At 36.0% G+C, this 20,793-nt stretch overlaps 1 protein-coding gene across 4 annotated transcripts in view; it reads left to right on the forward strand.

Annotated features, from left to right (window-relative positions):
• Nucleotides 1-20,793, forward strand: part of CENPI (centromere protein I) — a 131,003-nt gene that overhangs the window by 71,708 nt on the left and 38,502 nt on the right. For all 4 annotated transcript variants that reach the window (XR_005214635.1, XM_037822317.1, XM_037822319.1 and 1 more), the window contains 7 exons: nt 1,294-1,411; nt 1,498-1,562; nt 8,089-8,183; nt 11,904-12,039; nt 13,413-13,537; nt 14,673-14,721; nt 15,258-15,488. Coding sequence is in view for 3 of the 4 variants with exons in the window: in XM_037822317.1 (XP_037678245.1) it covers nt 1,294-1,411; nt 1,498-1,562; nt 8,089-8,183; nt 11,904-12,039; nt 13,413-13,537; nt 14,673-14,721; nt 15,258-15,488 (819 nt within the window). In the remaining variant the exon portion in view is untranslated. The remainder of the gene's footprint in view (nt 1-1,293; nt 1,412-1,497; nt 1,563-8,088; nt 8,184-11,903; nt 12,040-13,412; nt 13,538-14,672; nt 14,722-15,257; nt 15,489-20,793) is intronic.

The following is a 20,793-nucleotide window of genomic DNA, read 5'->3' on the forward strand; positions in this document are numbered from 1 at the left end:
AATTAATTGAATTAGCCAGTAAAATAAATCTCATAGAGTCATCACTTGTGTTCTTAAAATTGCCAAACATGTTTTGAATGTCTAATATGTTCTAGCCACTATACTGTTTAGCCTGGGTCATCCTGAGTTGTACTTTAAATTTCAGTTCAGTTATCAGACCTTCAAGAAGCCTTCACTCATCACCCCATTCTGGGTTAGATACTTGTCCTATGTGCTTCCATAGCTCTCTGTGCTTATTTCTGATGTGGCATTTTCAGCATCGGTTTTCCCCACACATTATGAGCTCCTGGAAGGCAGGCACCATGTCTAACTTTTCTTCATCTTCAGTTTGTTTAGTTTGGTACCTGGCACAAAAGAGATGCTCAATAAATGTTGAATAAATCTTAAGGATTTGGTGTGAAGCCATTGAATTGGAAGTTGGATGTGGGTGATGGTGATGAGGACAAAGGGAAGGATCTAGGTTGACTTTCTAGGTTTCTTGCTGAGGAGGATGATTGAGACATTCACTGAGAAGGGGAATATAGGAGGAACAGACTTGGAAGGAAAGATGTTTGATTTAAAATATGTTGATTTTGAGATGCCTGTGAAACGACTAAGAGGTGATATCCAGAAAGCAGTTAGATGAATGAGTCTAGGGCTCAGGAATGAGATTTGGGCTAGAGCTAGAGATTTAGGACTCCTCAGGATGTAAGTGGTGGTTTTAGCTATGATATGGATGAGATCGTCCAGAGAAGTCATGACATGAAAAGAAGGTCTAGAATAGCGTTCTGATGTGTACTACCATTTAAGGCTCAGGATGACAAAGAGAAAAAAGAAAGCCCTGGATCTTCACTTTGGTGGAAATATAAGAAACCTAGACACTTGGAGCTCTCCAGATGTAGCTGTCAAGAGTCTGGATTGGTCTGCAGTCTCTAATGGAATTGTAGCCCTATTATATAACATTGTATACATTTTATTGACTATTCAAGTTACTGTATGTATCCCAAAATAATACCATTTCATTTATCTTTAAAAATATTTCATAACTTTTTCTGACTTTTTACCTTCACTCCAACTGATGAAGTTTTATGGTTTTTGAAACCTGTATTGATAAAGATGTTAATGTATCCAAATATTAATCATCTCATCCTTTTATGAAGGAGTCTGGCAACTAACCCAAGGCTTTTAATATACTGATGACAAAAATTACTCTAAGAGTGAAACAACTATAGCACAAAACAAACCAGTTGTTTTAGAGAGTTATTATGAGTGAAAGAGTTCCATATAAAGTTGTACTATTGACTTGTGTTACAGGAGGGGTTTTATTCCTGTGAGGCATTCCTGTACAAAAGCCTCCCTCTCTGGGATGGCTTCTGTTGTAGGTCACAGTTCCTTCAACTTGTGAGCTGGATTCCTTTAAGTAGCTTCTCTGGTATGTATCATGAAAATTTGGAGTTGTTTAATCCAGTACAATATTGATTAAAAAGATTTTGAATAATCTTTTTTTTTAATTCCTAGAGTTGAAGCCACTTCTTTTTGACCATCTAGCACAGCTCTTCTTTACATCAACCATTTATTTCAAGGTAAAAAAAAAAAAACCTGTCTTCCTTGGATTGAATAGGAAGTATTATTCTATTGCCAGTGGTATGTGATTTTTAAATCCATGTTGTAGTAGTGGTCTTCTAACAGAATTTTCTTGGACCTGGTCTTTGATGTGTTACATCACTCAACTCAGAAATCAGTGGACTTTAATTCACCCATTTCTGACCAGCACCCCAAAAGTTAATGCACATAAATTTCTCAGTATTTCAGGTTTGGTCTCATACAATTTTCTTGAACTGTATCCACTTGTAGACGATGACAAAGTGAATGAAACAAGTGGCAAACATGTATTAATAAAAACACCCTTGGAAATACTTAACCATACTGTAAGCATAACTCATTTTATTGCGCTTTGCTTTATTGTGCTTTGCAGATAGTGCATTTTTTATAAATTGAAGGTTTGTGGCACCCGTGCATGGCAAGTTGATCAGCATCATTTTTCAAATAGCATGTGCTCACTTCAGCTCTCTATGTCACATTTTTGTAATTCTCGGAATATTACAAATTTTTCGTTATTATTATATCTGTTATGGTGATCTGTGATAGGTTATCTTTGATGTTACTAATTGTTTTGGGGTGCTGTGAATTGTGCCTGTATAAGATGGTGAACTTAATTGATAAATGTTGCGTGTGCGCTGACTGCTCCTCCGACCAACCTTTCCCCGTGTCTCTTCCTCTTCTTGGGCCTCCCTATTCCCTGAGACACAACAGTATTAAAATTAGGCCAATTAGTAACCCTACAATGGCCTCTAGGTGTTCAATTGAAAGAAAGAATCGCACAAGAGTTGCACATCTCTCACTTTAAATCCGAAGCCAGAAATGATTAAGCTCAGTGTGGAAGGCATTGTCAAAAGCCGAGATAAGCTGAAGCTAGGTCTCTTGTGCCAGTTAGCCAAGTTGTGAATGCAAGGGAAAGTTCTTGAAGGAAATTAAAAGTGCTACTCCAGTGAACACACAAATGATAAGAAAGTGAAACAGCCTTATTACTGATATGGAGAAAGTTTGAGTGGTCTGGATAGAAGATCCAACCAGCCGCAACATTCCTTTAAGCCAAAGTCTACTCCAGAGCAAGGCTCTAACTTTCTTCATTTCTATGAAGGCTGAGAGAGGTGAGAAAGCTGCGGAAGAAAAGTTGGAAACTAGCAAAGGTTGGTTCATGAGGTTTGAGGAAAGAAGCCATCTCCATAATATAAAAGTGCAAGGTGAAGCAGCAAATGCTGATGTAGAAGCTGCAGCAAGTTACACAGAAGATTTAGCCAAGATAATTGATGAGGGTGGTGACTCTAACAACAGATTTATGGTATAGAAGAAACATCCTTTTATTGGAAGAAGATGCCATCTAGGATTTTCATAACTAGAGAGAAATCAATGCCTGGCTTCAAGGCTTCAAAGGACAGGCTCACTCTCTTGTTGGGACGCAATGCAGCTGATGACTTTAATTCAAAGCCAATGCTCATTATCATTCTGAAAATCCTAGGAGGTTCCAGACTTCAGTGGAGGAAATAACTGCAGATGTGGTAGAAACAACAAGAGAACTAGAATTAGAAGTGGAGCCTGAAGATGTGACTGAATTACTGCAATCTCATGATAAAACTTGAATGGATGAGAAGTTACTTCTTATGGATGAACAAAGAAAGTAGTTTCTTGAGATGGAATCTACTCTTGGTGAAGATGCTGTGAACAGTGTTGAAATGACAACAAATGATTTAGAATATTACATAAACTTCATTGACAAAGTAGTGGCAAGATTTGAGAGGATTGGCTCCAATTTTGAAAGAAGTTCTACTGTGGATAAAATGCTATCAAACAGCATTGCAAGCTACAGAGAAATCTTCCATAAAAGAAAGTCAATGGATGTGGCAAACTTCATTGTTGTCTTATTTTAAGAAATTGCCAGTCACCGCAACCTTCAGGAACCACTACCCTGATCAGTTAGCAGCCATCAACATCAAGGCAAGACCCTCCACTGGCAAAAGATTACAACTTGCTGAAGGCTCAGATGATGGTTAGCATTTTTTAGCAATAAAGTATTTTTAATTAAGGTATGTACATTTTTAGATATAATGCTGTTGCACACTTAATAGACTACAGTATAGTGTCAGCATAACTTTTATATGCACTGGGAAACCAAAAAATTTCGTGTGACTCACTTTATTGCGATACTCACTTATTGAGGTGGTCAGAAACCGAGCCTGCAGTATCTCTGCTTAATCATTTCACAAATATTTTTTGAGCACCCACTGTGTGTTAGGCACCGTTCTTGGCACTGGAAATACAGTAGTGACGAAAGACAAAACCCCCTGTGTCATTCATGTTATATACTTATAATACAGCCATTTTCTGCTAGTAAAACTTTTCCAACATTATATGTTAAAATTAAATGTGTTACTGTTTGGGGATATTCTCTGAAAGGACCACTGTGCATTTTAGGATTTTACTACCTGAGTGAATTTTAAGAGCCACTTTCTTATTCCAAGAGTCATGATAGAAGTAATGTTTCTTTTATAACTTTTTTTACCTTAAATCACTTACATTGGCCACACTTACAGGAAAAATATGTTCTGGTTAGTGTTTGTCATAATCAAATGACACTTCATTAGCTCCCTATTACATTAACTTGTATTGAGGTTTATTTATATTACTTGTAACTTTTACTACCTGACCAATATCAATATTCACATGATAATACACACTAATTCTCCCCAGATAATAAATTTTCGGGACTTCATTTTGTGGTGCTTAGTGATTCTCTCCCAATCTTTTAATCATTCAGTGCTGTCTATCTATAAATATTAGGTTGAAACATATGAAATCGCCTTTAAGTAGGTCAAAAATGGCAGTTTCGTATGGTACACAACTAATGGGTTATTTATACATTGTACGCATACGTATATATTTATATCTGGGAGGAGGGGAGGGAGGAGGAAAGAAGGAAAGAAGGAAGGGGCCAAGGACATAACTCTGGGGAATACTCAGGCCAAAAAGGAGGAGATTCTATGAAGGAACCTTAAGAAAGAAATGCCAAGAGATAGGAAAACCAGGAGAACAATAGTGCCCAGAAAACAAGGGAAATAGAAGATATCAAGAAGGAGTGAAAGAATAATGTTGCTAAGTGCCACAGGACAGTCCAGAAAGATAAAGAGAAAAAAGTTTCTTTTGGAATTGATAATACAGGGGTTTTGGTGACCTTTGTTATCAGCTTCAGTGGAGTATGGGGGTAGAAGCCAGATTGTGGGGCTTAAAGTATGATGAGAAGTGAAGAAGTTAAGACAGTGAGTAAGGGCTGTCTTTTTTTTTCTTTTCTCTTAACCCTTTAACATTTTTTGAAATTCAGTTTTATTGAGATCTGTTCACATACCATACAATCATCCACAGTGTACAGTCAGTTGTTCACAGTACCATTGTGTAGTTGTGCTTCATCACCACAATCAATTTTTGAATATTTTCATTACTACGAAAAAATAAAAGTAAAAACACCCGAAACATCCCATCCCACCCTATTTTTCAATTAATTTTTGTCCCCATTTTTCTACCCATCTGTCTATATACTTAATAAAGGGAGTGTAAGCCACAAAGTTTTCACAATCACACAGTCATACCAGGTAAGACAGTTATACAGTCATCCTCAAGAATCAGGGCTACTAGCTTGCAATTTGACAGTTTCAGGTATTTCCTTCTAGCTATTCCAATACACTAAAAACTACAAAGGAATATCTATATAGCACATAAGAAAACCATCCAGAATCGCCTCTCAACTCCATTTGAAATCTCTCAGCCACTGAAACTTGGTTTCATTTTGCTTCCCCCTTTTGGTCAAGAAGACTTTCTCAATCGCATGATGCTAGGTCCAGGCTCATCCCCAGGAATAATGTGTCCCTCATTGCCAGGGAGCTTTACATTCCTGGGAGTCATGTCCCTTGTAGGAGGTAGAGCGGTGAGTTTACCTGCCAAGTGGGCTTAGAGAGAGAGAGGCCACTTCTGAGCAACAAAAGAAGTTCTCTGGGGGAGACTCTTAGGCACAATTTTAAATAGGCTTAGCCTCTTCTTTGCAGTAACAAGCTTCATAAGGGCAAGCCCCAAGATTGAGGGCTCAGCCTTCTAAGTTGGTAGTCCTCAATGCTTGTGAGAATATCAGTAATTTCCCAGGTGGGGAAGTTTAATATTTCTGCATTTTCCCCAGTTTAAAGGCTATCTTTTAAGGAGCTTGGCTCAAATTATGAAGCAGTAGGGAGAGAAATATCTATAATGAGACTTGGAATCAAGGGAAGGTTTACTTTTTTTGTGCTCAGAATTACAGAAACTCGAGCATGTTTATGGATAGAGGAGAAGGAGTCAGTTGAGAGGGAGAAGTTGAAGATGGAGGAAAAATGGGGGATAATTGATAATGCAAGATTCCAGAAAAGATATGAAGTTATTGTATTAATATAGGCAGAGGGATTTGCTTGAATGGATACTGAGGGTTTGGAGGGCACTACTTATCCTCCAAGTCTGGGGGAGAGAGGGAGGAAGGTATGTGCAGGTGAATGTGTAGATAGTTGGAGAAAAGGGCAAGAAATTGAAGTATTTTGTGTCTAAAAATGTGAAATTTCTCAAACCAGGAAGGATTTTATAGAAGATAGAATTGAATACTGGGCTTCAAAGTATTTAGGGCAGCCATGGGAAAAAAATGGGATGGAGAGATATTTGATTGAGAACAAATAAAAAGATTATTGAGCTTCATTAAGGATTCAGGTGAAGTTGGGGACCATAAATTTGGAGTGGTGCCAGTCTGTACAGTCGTGTGTTTTTCTTCAGGGTTTTTCTGGTTTAATGGAGTACGAGGGAGTTGAGAATGATCTATAGTATGGTCTAGATAGGAAGTTGGCCAGGAGCAGGCTGATAATCCTGATGATGGAGGTTAAAAATGAAGGAATTAAGGGATCGAATGTCTCTGAAGTTGAAGAAAAAGAGTAACTGTAGTGGAAGTTGAGGGTCTGAGAAAGCTGGAAGGATAGGAAGTTATAACAGTTAAAGAATATTAGAGTAGATTTTGGTGGTGATTCAATTCATATTATGAGAAAGTAGAGTGTGTGGCTATAGGGATAGGTTACTAGAGTGGAGATGAACTAAAATTTTTCTTCTGTTGAATTATTCTTGTGGGATATGTTTCCAGGAATGAGATTACTGAATTAAAGGAGAGGATTTAAAAAAATTTTATTAGCTTGATACATACTGCTGTTCCTTTGCCAAAGATTCAATGCAAAGTTCTTAAAACGAGGAGGGATATAAGGATGGAGTACTTAAACAAGCAAGAGTCTGGCAGCCATGAAGAAAGAATTGGGGTTTGAGAGATGAGGCTAGAGTAGGATAAAGTAATCTCAAGTAGAGGTGTCAAGGCTTGATCTGGGGTCATTATAATGGCATTGGGAAGGAAATGGATAAATTAGACATTTTGAAGGAAAAAATTGACTTTGTGACTGGATATAAAGCACAAAAGATACAAGGTGATTTCGAGATTTCTAGCTGGGGACTGTAAAGGAACCAGGGATATTTTGCCTGGAGGACAAAAGACCATGATTTTCTGGTTCTCTTCAAATATTTGAATGAACTGCGTGGCTGCAGGAGACAAGAGTTAGATATAGGACAGTATCTTAAAGCAGGTAGAGCAGACTCAAGATGGAATACAGAGCCTTAAGAGGGAGTGTATTTCCTGACTGTGGAGTAGGCTAGGCAGAGATTTAATGGCCTTCTACTGGTGATATTTACGTAGAAAAGATTCGCACATAGAGTAGAACCATACTTCTCAACCTTTTTTTTTCTTAAAACTTATGTCCTCTTCTCATAAACATAAAAATCTCATGCCTTCCTTTAATGTGTCAGTGGTGTGGGATAGGGTAGGTGGGTGAGGAGTTAAGAATTTCTGTTTTCAAAATATAACATTGTAATATTGAATAACTTTTCAAATGATAAAATTCCCTGGTTGACACCAAAGTAGAGAATTGTTTTAGATGACTTTAAGGTTGCTTTCAATTTGAACATATTTCTAACTTGAACATGAGGTGTCGATTTCTAACAAATATTAATTGAACTGTTCTATGAAGTAGCAGTGAGCAGCCTATCACTGGAAATACTCAAATAGTATGTAGGCTGTTACTTATTAAAGATGTTTGAGAAAGCTTTTCCTTATTAGATTTTGGGATGGTATGGATTTTTTTCAAATGTATAGATTTGGCTTTATCATCATAAATGACCCAGGTAAATTTTTATCATGACTCTATCTTTTGTACATGAATGAGGCCCTGGGAAATCAAGGCAAGGCCTGAGAAAGGAAAGGCTAGAATTGTTTGTTTTCCACAGTCACAGAAGATGAGATAAATATATTGCAGCAGCAGCTGTTGGGCTCTAAGTTGGATATGGTCATCTCCATGGTTCCTTTCACCTCTAAGCTACTGGTTTAGTCTGTTTGTTTTGAACAGTATGTTACGTCCTAATGATTTTATGAATGATTTTTTATTTTGCTCCCCTCAGTGTAGTGTTCTTCAGAGTTTGAAAGAACTACTGCAGAATTGGCTGTTGTGGCTTTCTCGGGATATCCACATGAAACCTGTGATTAACAGTCCTCTGTGAGTTATCTCATAACCCTCCACTAGAGATGATTTGTACAAAAACACTTGCATATGGAATTTAATAGTGAGACATGAGACCTAATTGTTTCATAGAAATGCTTGGTAGTACTTCTCTAAAAGATGTTTTTATTTTTTTCTTGTTGTTACTTTTCACTCTTCCCCACAATCCTGTGAGGAAGGTTAATTCTCCTAGTTCTCATTATATAAATAAAAATACAACTCCTTTGCCTCTAGTGACTTGCGGGAGTTAATATAGCAAAACATTGGAGAGCTGAGATTAGAACTCACAACTTTGACTTCCCATTTTGATGATGGCTAGAAAAATCTCTAAGGTAACTTTGCTGTACAGTTTTGTTTTTTAGTTTCCTCTGATGTATTTTGGTTAAATGTGTTAATTTATTTTGACTTTGAAGTAAAAAAAAAGAGCCCTGAATTTCTATTGTGTTGATAATTGTTAAACATGTGCTTTACCCTCAAAGTGAAAGTAAAAGACTGAATGTCAGGGAACTGCATAATCAGGTTGTTTTGACTCTTTATACCTAAAATCTTTGGCTCTCCTCTATTCTGTTGTCAACTGGACTATTTTTTGGCATTTATTTTTTTAAACTTTATATTATCGAAAATTGATAACATAATCAAAAGTGCAATGTTATCTGCATGTACCCAACACTCAGCCTCAAGAGTTATCAACTCATGGTTAATCTTTTTTCATCTATAACACACCCCCATCTTCCTCCTCCTTCCTAAAGGATTATTTTTAAGCAAAACTCAGATATCATTTCAACTGTAAAAAATGATACCATTATGACACCTAAAAAGATTAATAGCTCTTAATATCTTCAAATATTTAATCAGTGTTCAAATGCCCTATATTATTAGCCATGTTCTTATTACTTAATAAGTATAATTATAAGATAAGGATCCCTTAGCTTCTATTGCAAACAGCTTTTGGTAAACTTGGGTATAGTATTAACCCAGACCTGTTTTTGCATATTTTCTCATCCCTATGTTGATCTCCTACCTTTGTAGGGAAATGGAAAATAGAGGCTTCTTGAGGGTAATTTGGAAAAATTTCCATATATGTCTGATCAATTCTAGAAGGAAGTGGAGAATTTGTAGATAGTGAATGCATCCTGTAAAGCTATAATTCTCAAAGTGAGGTTCCTGGACAAGCAGCATCAGTATTGCCTGGGAACTTGTTAGAAATGCACATTCTCAGGCCATAGCCCACACCTACTGAATTAAACTCTGGAGGTGGGGTCCAGTAAGCTGTGTTCTAACAAATGCTTCACATAATTCTGATGTAAACTAAAGTTTGAGAACCATTTTTGTAAAGAAATTCCATTTAAATCTTAAACTCTTCCACCTAAATTCTATTAAGAATAGTATGTTTGCAACCTGCAATCATCAGCCAACTTGCAATTTAAGTCTTAGACACCCCTGAAATAGATCACTTAAAATTTCTATAGTTTCTTTCCAAAAATCCTAGGATCCTTCTTTTATTAGTGTCATAAATTTGTGTGTGTGTGTGTGTTGGGGGGGGGGGGCATTTAAAAAGGAATTCTGCTTTCTAAAATTCTTAAAACAAATACATGAACAAAAGTATAGATAACTTTTTAAAAATAAATCCTTAAGAAATATAATCAAGAGTTTAAAAATCTACCCATTAAAAAATCGGCCCTGGTGGTTTTATAAGCAGTTTCTTCAAAGCATTCAAGGAACAGATCATTCGGAATGCCTTATCATGCCTTAACTCATTTTATGAGGTTAAAAGAACCCAAACCAAACAAGAACAAGTGAGAAAGAAAAATTACAGACCAATCTCACTTACAAAGATATAAAAATTCAAAACAAAATTCTACAATGTATCTAGTAGTGTGTTTTTAAATAATAATACATCATGCCCTAGTTAGATTTGTCTCCACAATTTGAAAATGGTTGAACATTAAAATGTATTAAATATTCATTCTTATTATTAAATTAAAAGAAAAAACACACAAGATTGTTTCAAACAAAGAAAGGTCATTTTGAAAATTTCACACTCACTAATGTTAAAATTTCCTAGGAATCCAGGAATAGAATGGATTTTCCTAAACCTGGCAAAAAGTATCCAACAAAATCCTTCTTAAAAATCATACTTTATGGAAAGTATGTGCATACTTAATGCAAACCCTTCTGCCTGTACATAGAAAAACTCTTGGCCCCCCCCCCAAGGAAGATGACCCTGAAGTCCTATCCAATAAAGAACTCCAACTCAAAGTCCAGGTAGATAACTTTTTTGACATAATAATACTTGTGTTATATAGTATAGCTAGCTCTTAAGCTTCCAGTAATGCCTTCTATTTTGGAAATATAGTTGTAATGCCATATCTTCAGCAGTGGTGTTTCAGGGGGCAATTTTGATTGTCACAGTGACTAGAAAGAGAGTGCTACCATCATTTAGTAGGTGGGAGCCGTGGATGCTAAATGGGCAGCAGTCCTGAACAGTTAAATTGTTTCATCCAAAATGCCAATAGCATTCTGTGGAGAAGCGCTTCAGAGGGGGCTGTTCTGAGTAAATCACCATCATTTTAAATGATTTCAGATATATTTGCTAAGTCTTCCTAAAAATCATAAAGTATAGTTTTGCAAATAGCCAGCTGACTATATGGTGCTGCCACTGGTTTGAATGGTTTCCTGCTCCTTTCCTGCTTGCTGTGGCACTGAACCATCATAGTGGTGGATAGTGGCAGAGTCATCATTATCTCTAAAGCGCTAGGACTATATAGTATTCCTTTTTCCTTGTGTATAACTACTGATTGGCTACCTAGATAGGAAGGTAAAGCTATGAAATCACATCTGTAGGTCTTTTCCTAAACCATTTAACAGTGGCTTGAAGGATGACAAGAGTGATAGGTAGATGGATTGAACCAATAAACCTGGTGCCTGGTTTAAAGAAGGCCAGATTGTTGATTTGGGAAGGATATAAAATATCCAGATCTGGCTTTTACTAGAACAGTGAAGGATGCTGTGAATTTTACTAAGTCAGTTTTAGCTTTGAATTGAATTCCACTCAAATTAGAATGAAAATGCATATTTTTAACAGCACTTCAGCTTAGGAATTCAGGCAAAACTGGGTTTTGATGTGTGTATTTTGTTTCAGTCAGTGTACTACAATGCTACTACATCATAGGAAACAAGTCCCCAGTCATTTTAATGTTTACCTTTTGAACCACTATGTGGTTTGATTGGGATTAAATGGTTCTCATTTTTTCTAGTTTATTTTATCATTTTGTCCCTTGTCAGATTTTATTCTGAATTTTTCGTATCACCTTGTCATAAGCTCTTTTTTCCCCTTCCTTTTAATGGCATACCCATTTTCTGGTGACTTTTATTTATCTATCCCTTAAGGATTTCCAGGGTTCAATGCTTATCAATTACAGACTCTAATAATATGCTGAATAGCTGATCCCTGGACATCGGTAACATTATCTAAAGTCTATTTGGAGCTTAATCCTTTCTTTCAGCAACCTGGTTGCTGAGGATATTCTATGAATTTATTTTAAATAAGTATGGTTTTAGGTTTAATCACTGTGGCTTAAAAACAAAGGGAATTATACATTGGGGGAGTTTTCTGAAATGCCTGTCAACTTTTTGCTATATATTATCCAGCTTTAGCTTGGAAACTGCAAACACTTTTGCTAATATGGATCTGAATGTCATGGTTTCTTAACACAGAGAGACAACTTTAGGTGGATCCTTGAACTCCGTGTCTGAACTGATTCACTATGTAGGGCGGTTGTCCACTACTGCGATGCGCTTGGAGAGCAACAGTACTTTCTTGCTGCACTTTATTTTGGATTTCTATGAGACGGTAATACACATCTCATTTTCCCTATTTAGGTTCGTTGTAACGGCTGTTCATTTGAAGTGGCCTATGATTTAAATTTTATGTACAGCCATTAATTTGGGCTATGACCTTAACTAGCATAGTTGAAATAAACTGCACATTTTGAAGTTAATGATTTGTATTCTTGTCTAGATAACTGACTTTCATAAAGCACAGTGGGAGAACATGCTTCTTTTCTTCTCTGGGTACCACTTTAATAGACATTTCACCTGTAATGTTGCTGGCCCTAAACAGAAGTTTGTCTCTGGCATAACTTTTTAAGAAAATGTTTATATAACAGCTTTATTTATTTAACAAGTCTCATTTTGGTGAACATGTATGTTTTTTTTCCAATTTTTGATATCAAAACAAAGCTACAATTAATGACATAGGTCATTCATCACCTGTGTGAATATGTGTGTAGGTTAAGGAGAAGTGGAATCATTTCATCAGAGAATATACAAGCCATTAGTATCAACTTGGGATCTTATAAAAATTCTAAAGCCCTAGTTATATCCCAGGCCACATAACTCAAAATCTCTGGAGGCTGGAACAGGCATCAATAGTTTTTGAATCTGCCTAGGTGATTCCAATGTGCAAATAAGTTTGAAAACCACTGATCTAAGCATTTGTAATTTTGAAAGGTGTTGCCAAATTGCCATCTCTCTAGGAAGTGCCAATTTACTCTCCACCAGAAGTATGTAAGAATGCCCATTTGTGTCTGGCATCACTTTTTACTTATCCATTTTCCATCCCAACCCTTGGCAAAAGCCAAAAATGCCTTCTTGTTTCTTCGGTTTTCCACTCCCACCTTTCAACTGCCTTATTTCTCCCAGTACCTAATACTTTTATGATTCTAGTCCTCTTCTGTTGTCTTATGGTATTTGACCAGGACAGAAATTACCCTCTAATTTCAATTTTCCTGGTTTCCTCCCTTCACTAATAGCTGTCTTCTGTTATATTTGCTTGGAAACATGCCCCTTTCTTTTCCAAGTTGACAGCTATGTAAGATCATAAACAAGTGTTTATGGGATTTAAGGAGAAAATAATGCTCCTTTCCTTTACCCTGTTTCCCCCTACCCCCACCCCCAACTCTAAGCTCCCTTCCTGGAAAAAATATTAAAGATTTGAATAGTGGTCTTCTAGAAATAATGCCTTATCATAAAGGTTGATGTATGGTGAGGTATATTTTTAAGCAGGCTTATGGCTATCTATTATATTTATGAATTGGGCAGTCTTTAATCTAATGTTATATTATTGTTTATCTTACCTTGATGATTCTTTAGGTGAACTTGGTTGATGGGTTCTGGGGAATTATATATATATATGTATACTGATATTATTATTCTTTCCAAAAGGTATGTGACATATATATAAATTATGACCTTCCATTAGTGGTGGTGTTTCCTCCTGGGGTCTTCTATCCAGCACTCCTCAGCCTGGATTCCAGTATCCTGAACCAGATCTGTTACATTATGCACAGGTACAAAGCCTTTTTGCCATTTTATGAATTAGTACATGATAATTCTATCTTCATTTTTTTCTGACTATAATTCAACAAAAATCCCTATTTATTTGCTCCCAGGGGCCTATGAAAATAGGAAAGATGCCTTTCTTTTACACATGACCTTCCAATATGAGGCCATGATAGTTGTGTCATTTTTAAAATGTCACCGGGAGCAATATGGAATAAAAAATTTCATAGATAAGGATCTTTTGCCCAGTGGTATTGCTACACTCAGCATTGTTGATTCTAATAGCTATGTCTTATAGAAGAATTAGTTATTTGCTAACAACTGATACAAGTCTACATAGCTTCTCTGGTGAAAAGACGATATTTTCTGGGAGATAAGTTCATATAACTGCCTGATCTCCTAATTCTTTTGTACTAAAATTACTCTTTTCAGAAATCATAGTACTTATCTTAAAAAGATGTCTAAAACTGTAGATCCTTTTGACATAATTTGTATGACTATCTCAAGGTTAAAATGTTTAAAAAGTAACTATAGTTCTCAGTTAAGGAAAAAATTGCATTTCTAAATTTCCCATTCTTTCTGCCACACCCTTTTTCTCAAATTAAGAAAAGATGTTCTGTATCAGCAACTGACTGCTTTTCAGCCTCTATTAGATTTTTATTTTGAGGAGTTAGTTTTTTTTATTGTAGTGACATATATAAAACACAAAAATTCCCATTTTACCACTTTCATGTATACAATTCAGTGATATTAATTATATTCCCACTGTTGTGCTACCAACATCACCATCCATTATCAAAACTTTTTCATCATCTCAAACAGAAACTCTGTACCCAATAAGCAATAATTTTTAATAGTGAAACATTAAAAGTATTTCCTTCATTGTTTTTTCTTTTGTATAGAGGTATAATTTACGTACAGGTAAGTGCACATCTTAAATGTACAACTCAATATTGAGCATCTTTTAAGTTTTTATTCTTTGAGGAGAATGTACCACAAAAAAGATAAAATCTTGAGATAATTGGAGTTTTGCATATCTACACATTTGCATATATTTACATTAAAAATGTACACTTTTGTTTATGTTTAGCTTTCAAAGGCATTTAACTTTAAAAGTTTCATTCTACTTGTTCTTCCTATTAGGTATCATAAAAATTTGACTGCTGCAAAGAAAAATGAGTTAGTGCAAAAGGTATGGATAAATCTCTGTTAAATCACTGTCTTAGTTTGCCATGCTGCTATGACAAATACTACACAATGGTTGGCTTAAACAACAAGAATTTATTGTCTCACGGTTTTGGAGGCTAGAAGGCTTGCTTCTTCCCGGGTTCAATAGTGTTCTGATGCTGGCTTGGTGCAGTCCTTGGGGTTCCTTAGCTTGCATCTTTGCCTCAGGTCCCATGGTGATGTCCTCTCCTATCTCTTCTGGGTTCCCATTGACTTCCTGTTTCTGGCTCCTCCTTCTCTTTATAAAGCCTCCAGTAATCCAGATTAAGGCCCACCCTCATTCAGTTGGGCTACATCTTAAGTAAAATACCATCTTCAAGAAGACATACTTTCACTGGGTTCACACCCACAGGAATGCAGATTAAGAACATGATTTTTTTCTTGGGTGCATAGCACAATTACCATTGTTTAAAAATTGTTTATAGATATATATGATCTGTTGAGGAAAATAAGGAAAAGGAGAACAGAAGATAGTGACAGTTTTTTTTTCTTTTTCAATAGGCAAAATCAGAGTTCAATTTCAACAGCAAGACCTATCAAGAATTTAACCACTATTTGACAACCATGGTTGGTTGCCTATGGACATCCAAACCTTTCCAGAAAGGTCTCTACCATAAAGGAATACATATTGACCCAAAAATCCTAGAAAAAGCTGGAATAGCAGAATATAAAAACAGTTTAAATTTAGTCCATCACCCTGCTCTGTTGGGTTATGCTGTTTCCTTTCTGCAGGTAAGGGTATATAAAGGCTTTTAAAATTTTATGTAGGAATATCGTGATGGCAGAAATAGATAATGCCATAAATTTAGTGTGTTTGAATTGCAAGACATATTCAGTAATTTTTTTTATTTTTTTGAGTTCCAACTAAATTTTGGATACTGTGCTAGGTTCTAGGGATTTAGAGGTAAGTAAATCACTACCCTTGAAGAGCTTGGGCTTGCAGAAGAGACAGACTTGTAAATAAATTATTACAATACAGTGTGGTGAAGTGAAAAAAGGTGCCTTTGTGTGGAAAATGGGAGAGTGATTAATTCAATTCTGCTTGGGTGGAGGTGGTGCCAGACAAGAAGAGGCTTCATAGAAGTGGAAGCTCTCATAAGATCCTTGTAGAATAATGGAAAATGTAAGCTAAATAGTATAATTAAAGTTAGATTCTTAGCCAAAGACTGCTGATTTAGTGAATTGTTATCAGTATTGGTGTATGTATGGGTGTCTTCACAGTACTTTATTCTCAGCCCTGTTTTTTCCAGTATTATCATTGACTTGGGGAAGAAGAATTTTAATGGTAGGCATATCAAATGTGTAGATGGCACAAAGGGGTGGGGTTACAAATACATTGATAGAATCCAGATTCACAATTTCCTTCACAGGCTGAAACATTGAAAAATGTAACAAGATGTGGGTAAAAACTGTATAGGGTAGAGGGAATATTCATTAAATCCTTGTTTTGTATATGCATGCAATGAACCACATACTGTGGTGAACAATACAAAACTGGGTTTTGACCCTCACAGAGCTACAGTCTAGTTGGGGAGACAATCATTAAACAGGCATCTAAGAATAAAGTATGAAGAGCAGTGTAAAGGGGAAAGTACAGGGGATGATGAACAAATATACAGTGATTGTTAACCCAGTTCAGCCTTCACAGAAGTGATGCTAACAAGAGTTTCAAAGGATAAACATGAGCTTGCCAAGACAGGAGCAGTGAGTGTTTGAGCAAAGGTGCAAAGGCATAGAGCAAAGATAGGTTAGAGCAGGGGTCAACAAACCTTTTCTGTAGAAGGCCAGATAGTAAACATTTTAGGCTTTGCAGGCCACATGGTCTCTGTCAAGACTATTTAACTTTGCCAATGTAACACGAAAGCAGCCATAGACAGTGCTTAAACAAATGAGCATGGGTATGTGCTATTAAAACTTTATTTACAAAATCAGGTGTTAAGCTGTATGTCGGCTATAGGCTGTGATTTACTGACCCCTGTGTTAGAACATGCCATGTTTGAGGAACTCGAAGTAGATTTGTAGAACCAGAGCAGTTGATTCTACCCTGACTTGGAAAATTACCCAGGGTGCTTTCCACTCTGAGATTCCGATTTTATAACTCTAGGGTGACATCCAGGATTTGCTTTTTTAGTATAATAATTCTGATATACAACAAGGGTTGAGAGGCACTGGGCTTGACTACAGAATGGCACAAGATGAAGTTATAAAACATATTCAAAAACCATATGGTGAAAAAAATACGTAGGCTTTAAAAAACATTGATTTTAATATCTAAATAAAAATTGTTTATTTAAGTACATAGAAAATTGGAGAGGCAGTATAGTTTTGTGGTTTACTGATTGCCCTTCCTCTTTTTCCTCTCTTTTCTTGCCTTATAATAACTTGCTTTATTTATCATACAGTATACAAAAATTGTTTCAAATTAATAATACTAATATTTCTACTAGTAATGAGACTACTAGGTAAAAATTTTTAAGTGCTTTTAGTTCTTTATGCCTCAGGACTAAATCCTACTAAGAATGTACAGTGCACATACTGTATTTTACCTGTAGTTAAGTACATTTGTTTTCATGTTTCAGGGATTGCGTTTTTCTTTATGATTTAATTTTATTCTTTGAGTATGTAAAACATTTACATGATTCCAAATACCAAACTATGGAAATCTTACTTCCATCCTTGCCTCTTCCATCTGTTCTCTTCTTCTGCCTATAGGTAACTGTTTTTATTACTGTTTGTTGTTTTCCATCCAGTGTTTCATTTCACAAATAAGAATGTATATGTATTTGCATTCCCATCAACCTTTACATAAAAGATGGCACACTAAATATACTGTTCTGTATCTTGCTTTTTTTCTCTTTAATACATCCTGCAAATCATTACATATGTAGCGGTCTTTCTCTGTTGTTTTGCTATGTTACTTTTTATCATTTCAAGTCTGTTTTTTTATTTCTTTAAGCTCAGTAATAATTGTTTTATAATTTGTGCCTGACAATTCCAATGTCTGAAGTTTCTGTGGGTCTGTTTCAGTTGCCTACATTTTTTGCTGCTTATTCCTCATTTCTTGGCATGCCTAGTTATCTTTGATCATGTGCTGGACACTTGGAATATTATTTTTAGAAGTAATTTGAAGACTAAAATGATATTTCCCTGTGTAGAAGATTTTCATTGTGTCTATAGGTATCTAGAGGTACTATTTGTCTGGGACCACCCTAAACTAAGTTCTATGTCTGAGATTCCCCAAAACCATAGGAAGCCAGACTACAAGCTTGTGAGAAAATATCAAACATACAAAAGTAGAGAGAATAGTAAAATGAACCTCATGTACCCATTACCCAGCTTGATCTCTACTCCCACCCAGTTTTATATCCCCCAGTTATTTTGAAGCAAATGCAAAATGTTATATAATTTCAGCTATAATATTTGACTATACATCTCTCAAAGATATGGACACATTTTTTCAGTTTCTCTTTTTTTAACAGCTTCACTGAGATGTAATTCAAATACCATATAATTCACCCATTTAAAGTGTACAGTTAATGGCTTTTAGTATATTCACAGGGTTGTGCATCCACAGTTAATTTTTTAATGCAATTTCATTGAGATACATTCACATACCAAATAATCATCCAAAGTATACAATCAGTGGTTCATGGTATTGTCATATAGTTGTACATTCATCACCGCAATTTTTGAACATTTTCATTACTCCAAAAATATAAAAATCAGAATAAAAAATAAAAAAGAATACCCAAAATATCCCATACCCCTTATCCCCACTATTATTTATTTGTTTTTTTTGTCTTTGTTTTCTTACTCATTTGTCCATACACTGGATAAAGGGAGTGTGAGCCACAAGGTTTTCACAATTACAAGACACGCTGTAAAAGCTATAGAGTTATACATCATTATCAGGAATCAAGGCTACTGGATTACAATTTAACAATTTCAGGTATCTCCTTCTAGCTATTCCAATACACTAAAAACTAAAAAGGAGAATCTATATAATACAAAAGAAAAACCTCCAGAATGACCTCTCAACTCTATTTGAAATCTCTTTGCCACTGAAACTCTATTTTGTTTCATTTCTCTTCCCCCTTTTGGTCCAAGAAGGCATTCTCAATCCCATGATGGCAGGATCAGGCTTATCCCCGAAGAGTCCTGTCCCAGGTTGCCAGGGAGATTTATACCCCTGGGAGTCATGTCCCACATGGTGGGGAGGGCAGTGAGTTTACCAGCTGAGTGGGCTTAGAGAGAGGCCACATCTGAGCAACAAAAGAGGTTCTCTGAGGGTGACTCTTTAGGCACCACTATAAGTAGGCTTAGCTTCTCCTTTGCAGTAACAAGCTTAATAAGGGCAAGCCCCAAGATCGAGGGCTTGGCCTGTTAAATTGGTAGTCCCCGATGCTTGTGAGAATATCAGGAATTCTCCAGGTGGGGAAGTTTAATATTTCCGCATATTTCTCCAGTCGGACAAGGGGACTTTGCAAATAATTTTTCATTCTCTGCCCAAATTACTCTGGGCTGTATTGGAGCATCACACTAACCTGTACAAACCAACCAGATCTCACTCCCTATTCAAGGTTCTATGTAATTATGGTGTTTGAATCAACTGACCATACAAGTTAAATTGGATAGTGTGCTACAGAAATTATAAATTTTGTACCAAATAAACATCTCTTCCTTTGGTCTCACACAGAAGGTGAAGTTTTAAAAACACAGTCAATATTGTCCTTTACCCTTTAGTCTGATTTGCCTTAGTCCTAACCAGATCAGCTTCATTCGTATCTCTAATTGAAGTCTGATCTCTTTTTCAGCTTATTTAACAGTTGCTGTATAGGGTAATACTGACTTTCATAGCTGCAATACTCCAGCTCTGAGTCTCAGGTGTCACACAGATAACCGAAGTTCCAGGGAACGACCAGGTTATACACAAAGAGCCCGGCACCACATTCAATTTTAGAACAGTTTCATTATCCCAGAAAGAAACTGCACTCTTAGCCATCACTCATAATTCCTCTGTCTCTTCCAGTCCTGGGAAAACACTTTTCTGTACTTATAGATTTGCCTATTATGGACATTTTATTTGAATTGAATCATACAATATGTGGTCCTTTGTGACTGGCTTCTTTCATTTAGCATACTCTTCAAGAATCATCTACGTTATAGCATGTATCAGTCCCTCATTTCTTTTTACTGCTAAATAATAATGCATTGTATGGATGTGCTACATTTTGTTTATCCATTTACCAGTTGATGGATATTTGGATTGTCCATCTTTTGGCTATTGTGAATAATACTTCTATGAACATTTGTGTCAACTTTTTATGTGGACATATGCTTTCATTTCTCTTCAGTATATACTTAGGAGTGGAATTGCTATGTCATATGGTAACATCATAATTAACTTTTGAGGAACTGGCAGACTGTTTTCCAGAGTGGCTGCACCATTTCACATTTCCACCAGCAGTGGATGAGGGTTCCAATTCCTCTACATCCTCTCCAACACTTGTTATTATCTGACTTTTTTATTATAGCCATACTGGAGGGTGTGAAATGGTATCTCATTGGGGTTTTAGTTTGCATTTCCCTGATGGCTATTGATGCTGAGCATTTTTTGTGTACTTATTGGCCATTTGTGTATCTTCTTTGGGGAATTGTCTATTCAGATTCCTTGTGCATTTTTTTTATTGAGATAGTTCACATTCCATGCAATTATCCAAAGATTCAAAGTGTACAATCAGTTGCCCATGGTACCATCATAGAGCTGTGCATCCATCACCACAATTAATTTTTTTTGAATTTTTAGAACATTTTCATTACTCCAGAAAAGAAATAAAGACAAAAAAGAGGAAACTTAGATCCTCCAATACCCCTAACCATCCCCCTTCCATTATTGACTCATAGTATTGATATAGTATATTTGTTACTGTTGATGAAAGAATGTTAAAATACTACTAACTGTAGTATATAGTTTGCAATAGGTATATATTTTTTTCCTATATGCCTCTCTATTAATAACTTCTAGTTATAGTGTCAT

This window comes from Choloepus didactylus, chromosome X (genome assembly GCF_015220235.1).
Source record: "Choloepus didactylus isolate mChoDid1 chromosome X, mChoDid1.pri, whole genome shotgun sequence".
Taxonomy (NCBI): Eukaryota; Metazoa; Chordata; class Mammalia; order Pilosa; family Megalonychidae; genus Choloepus; species Choloepus didactylus.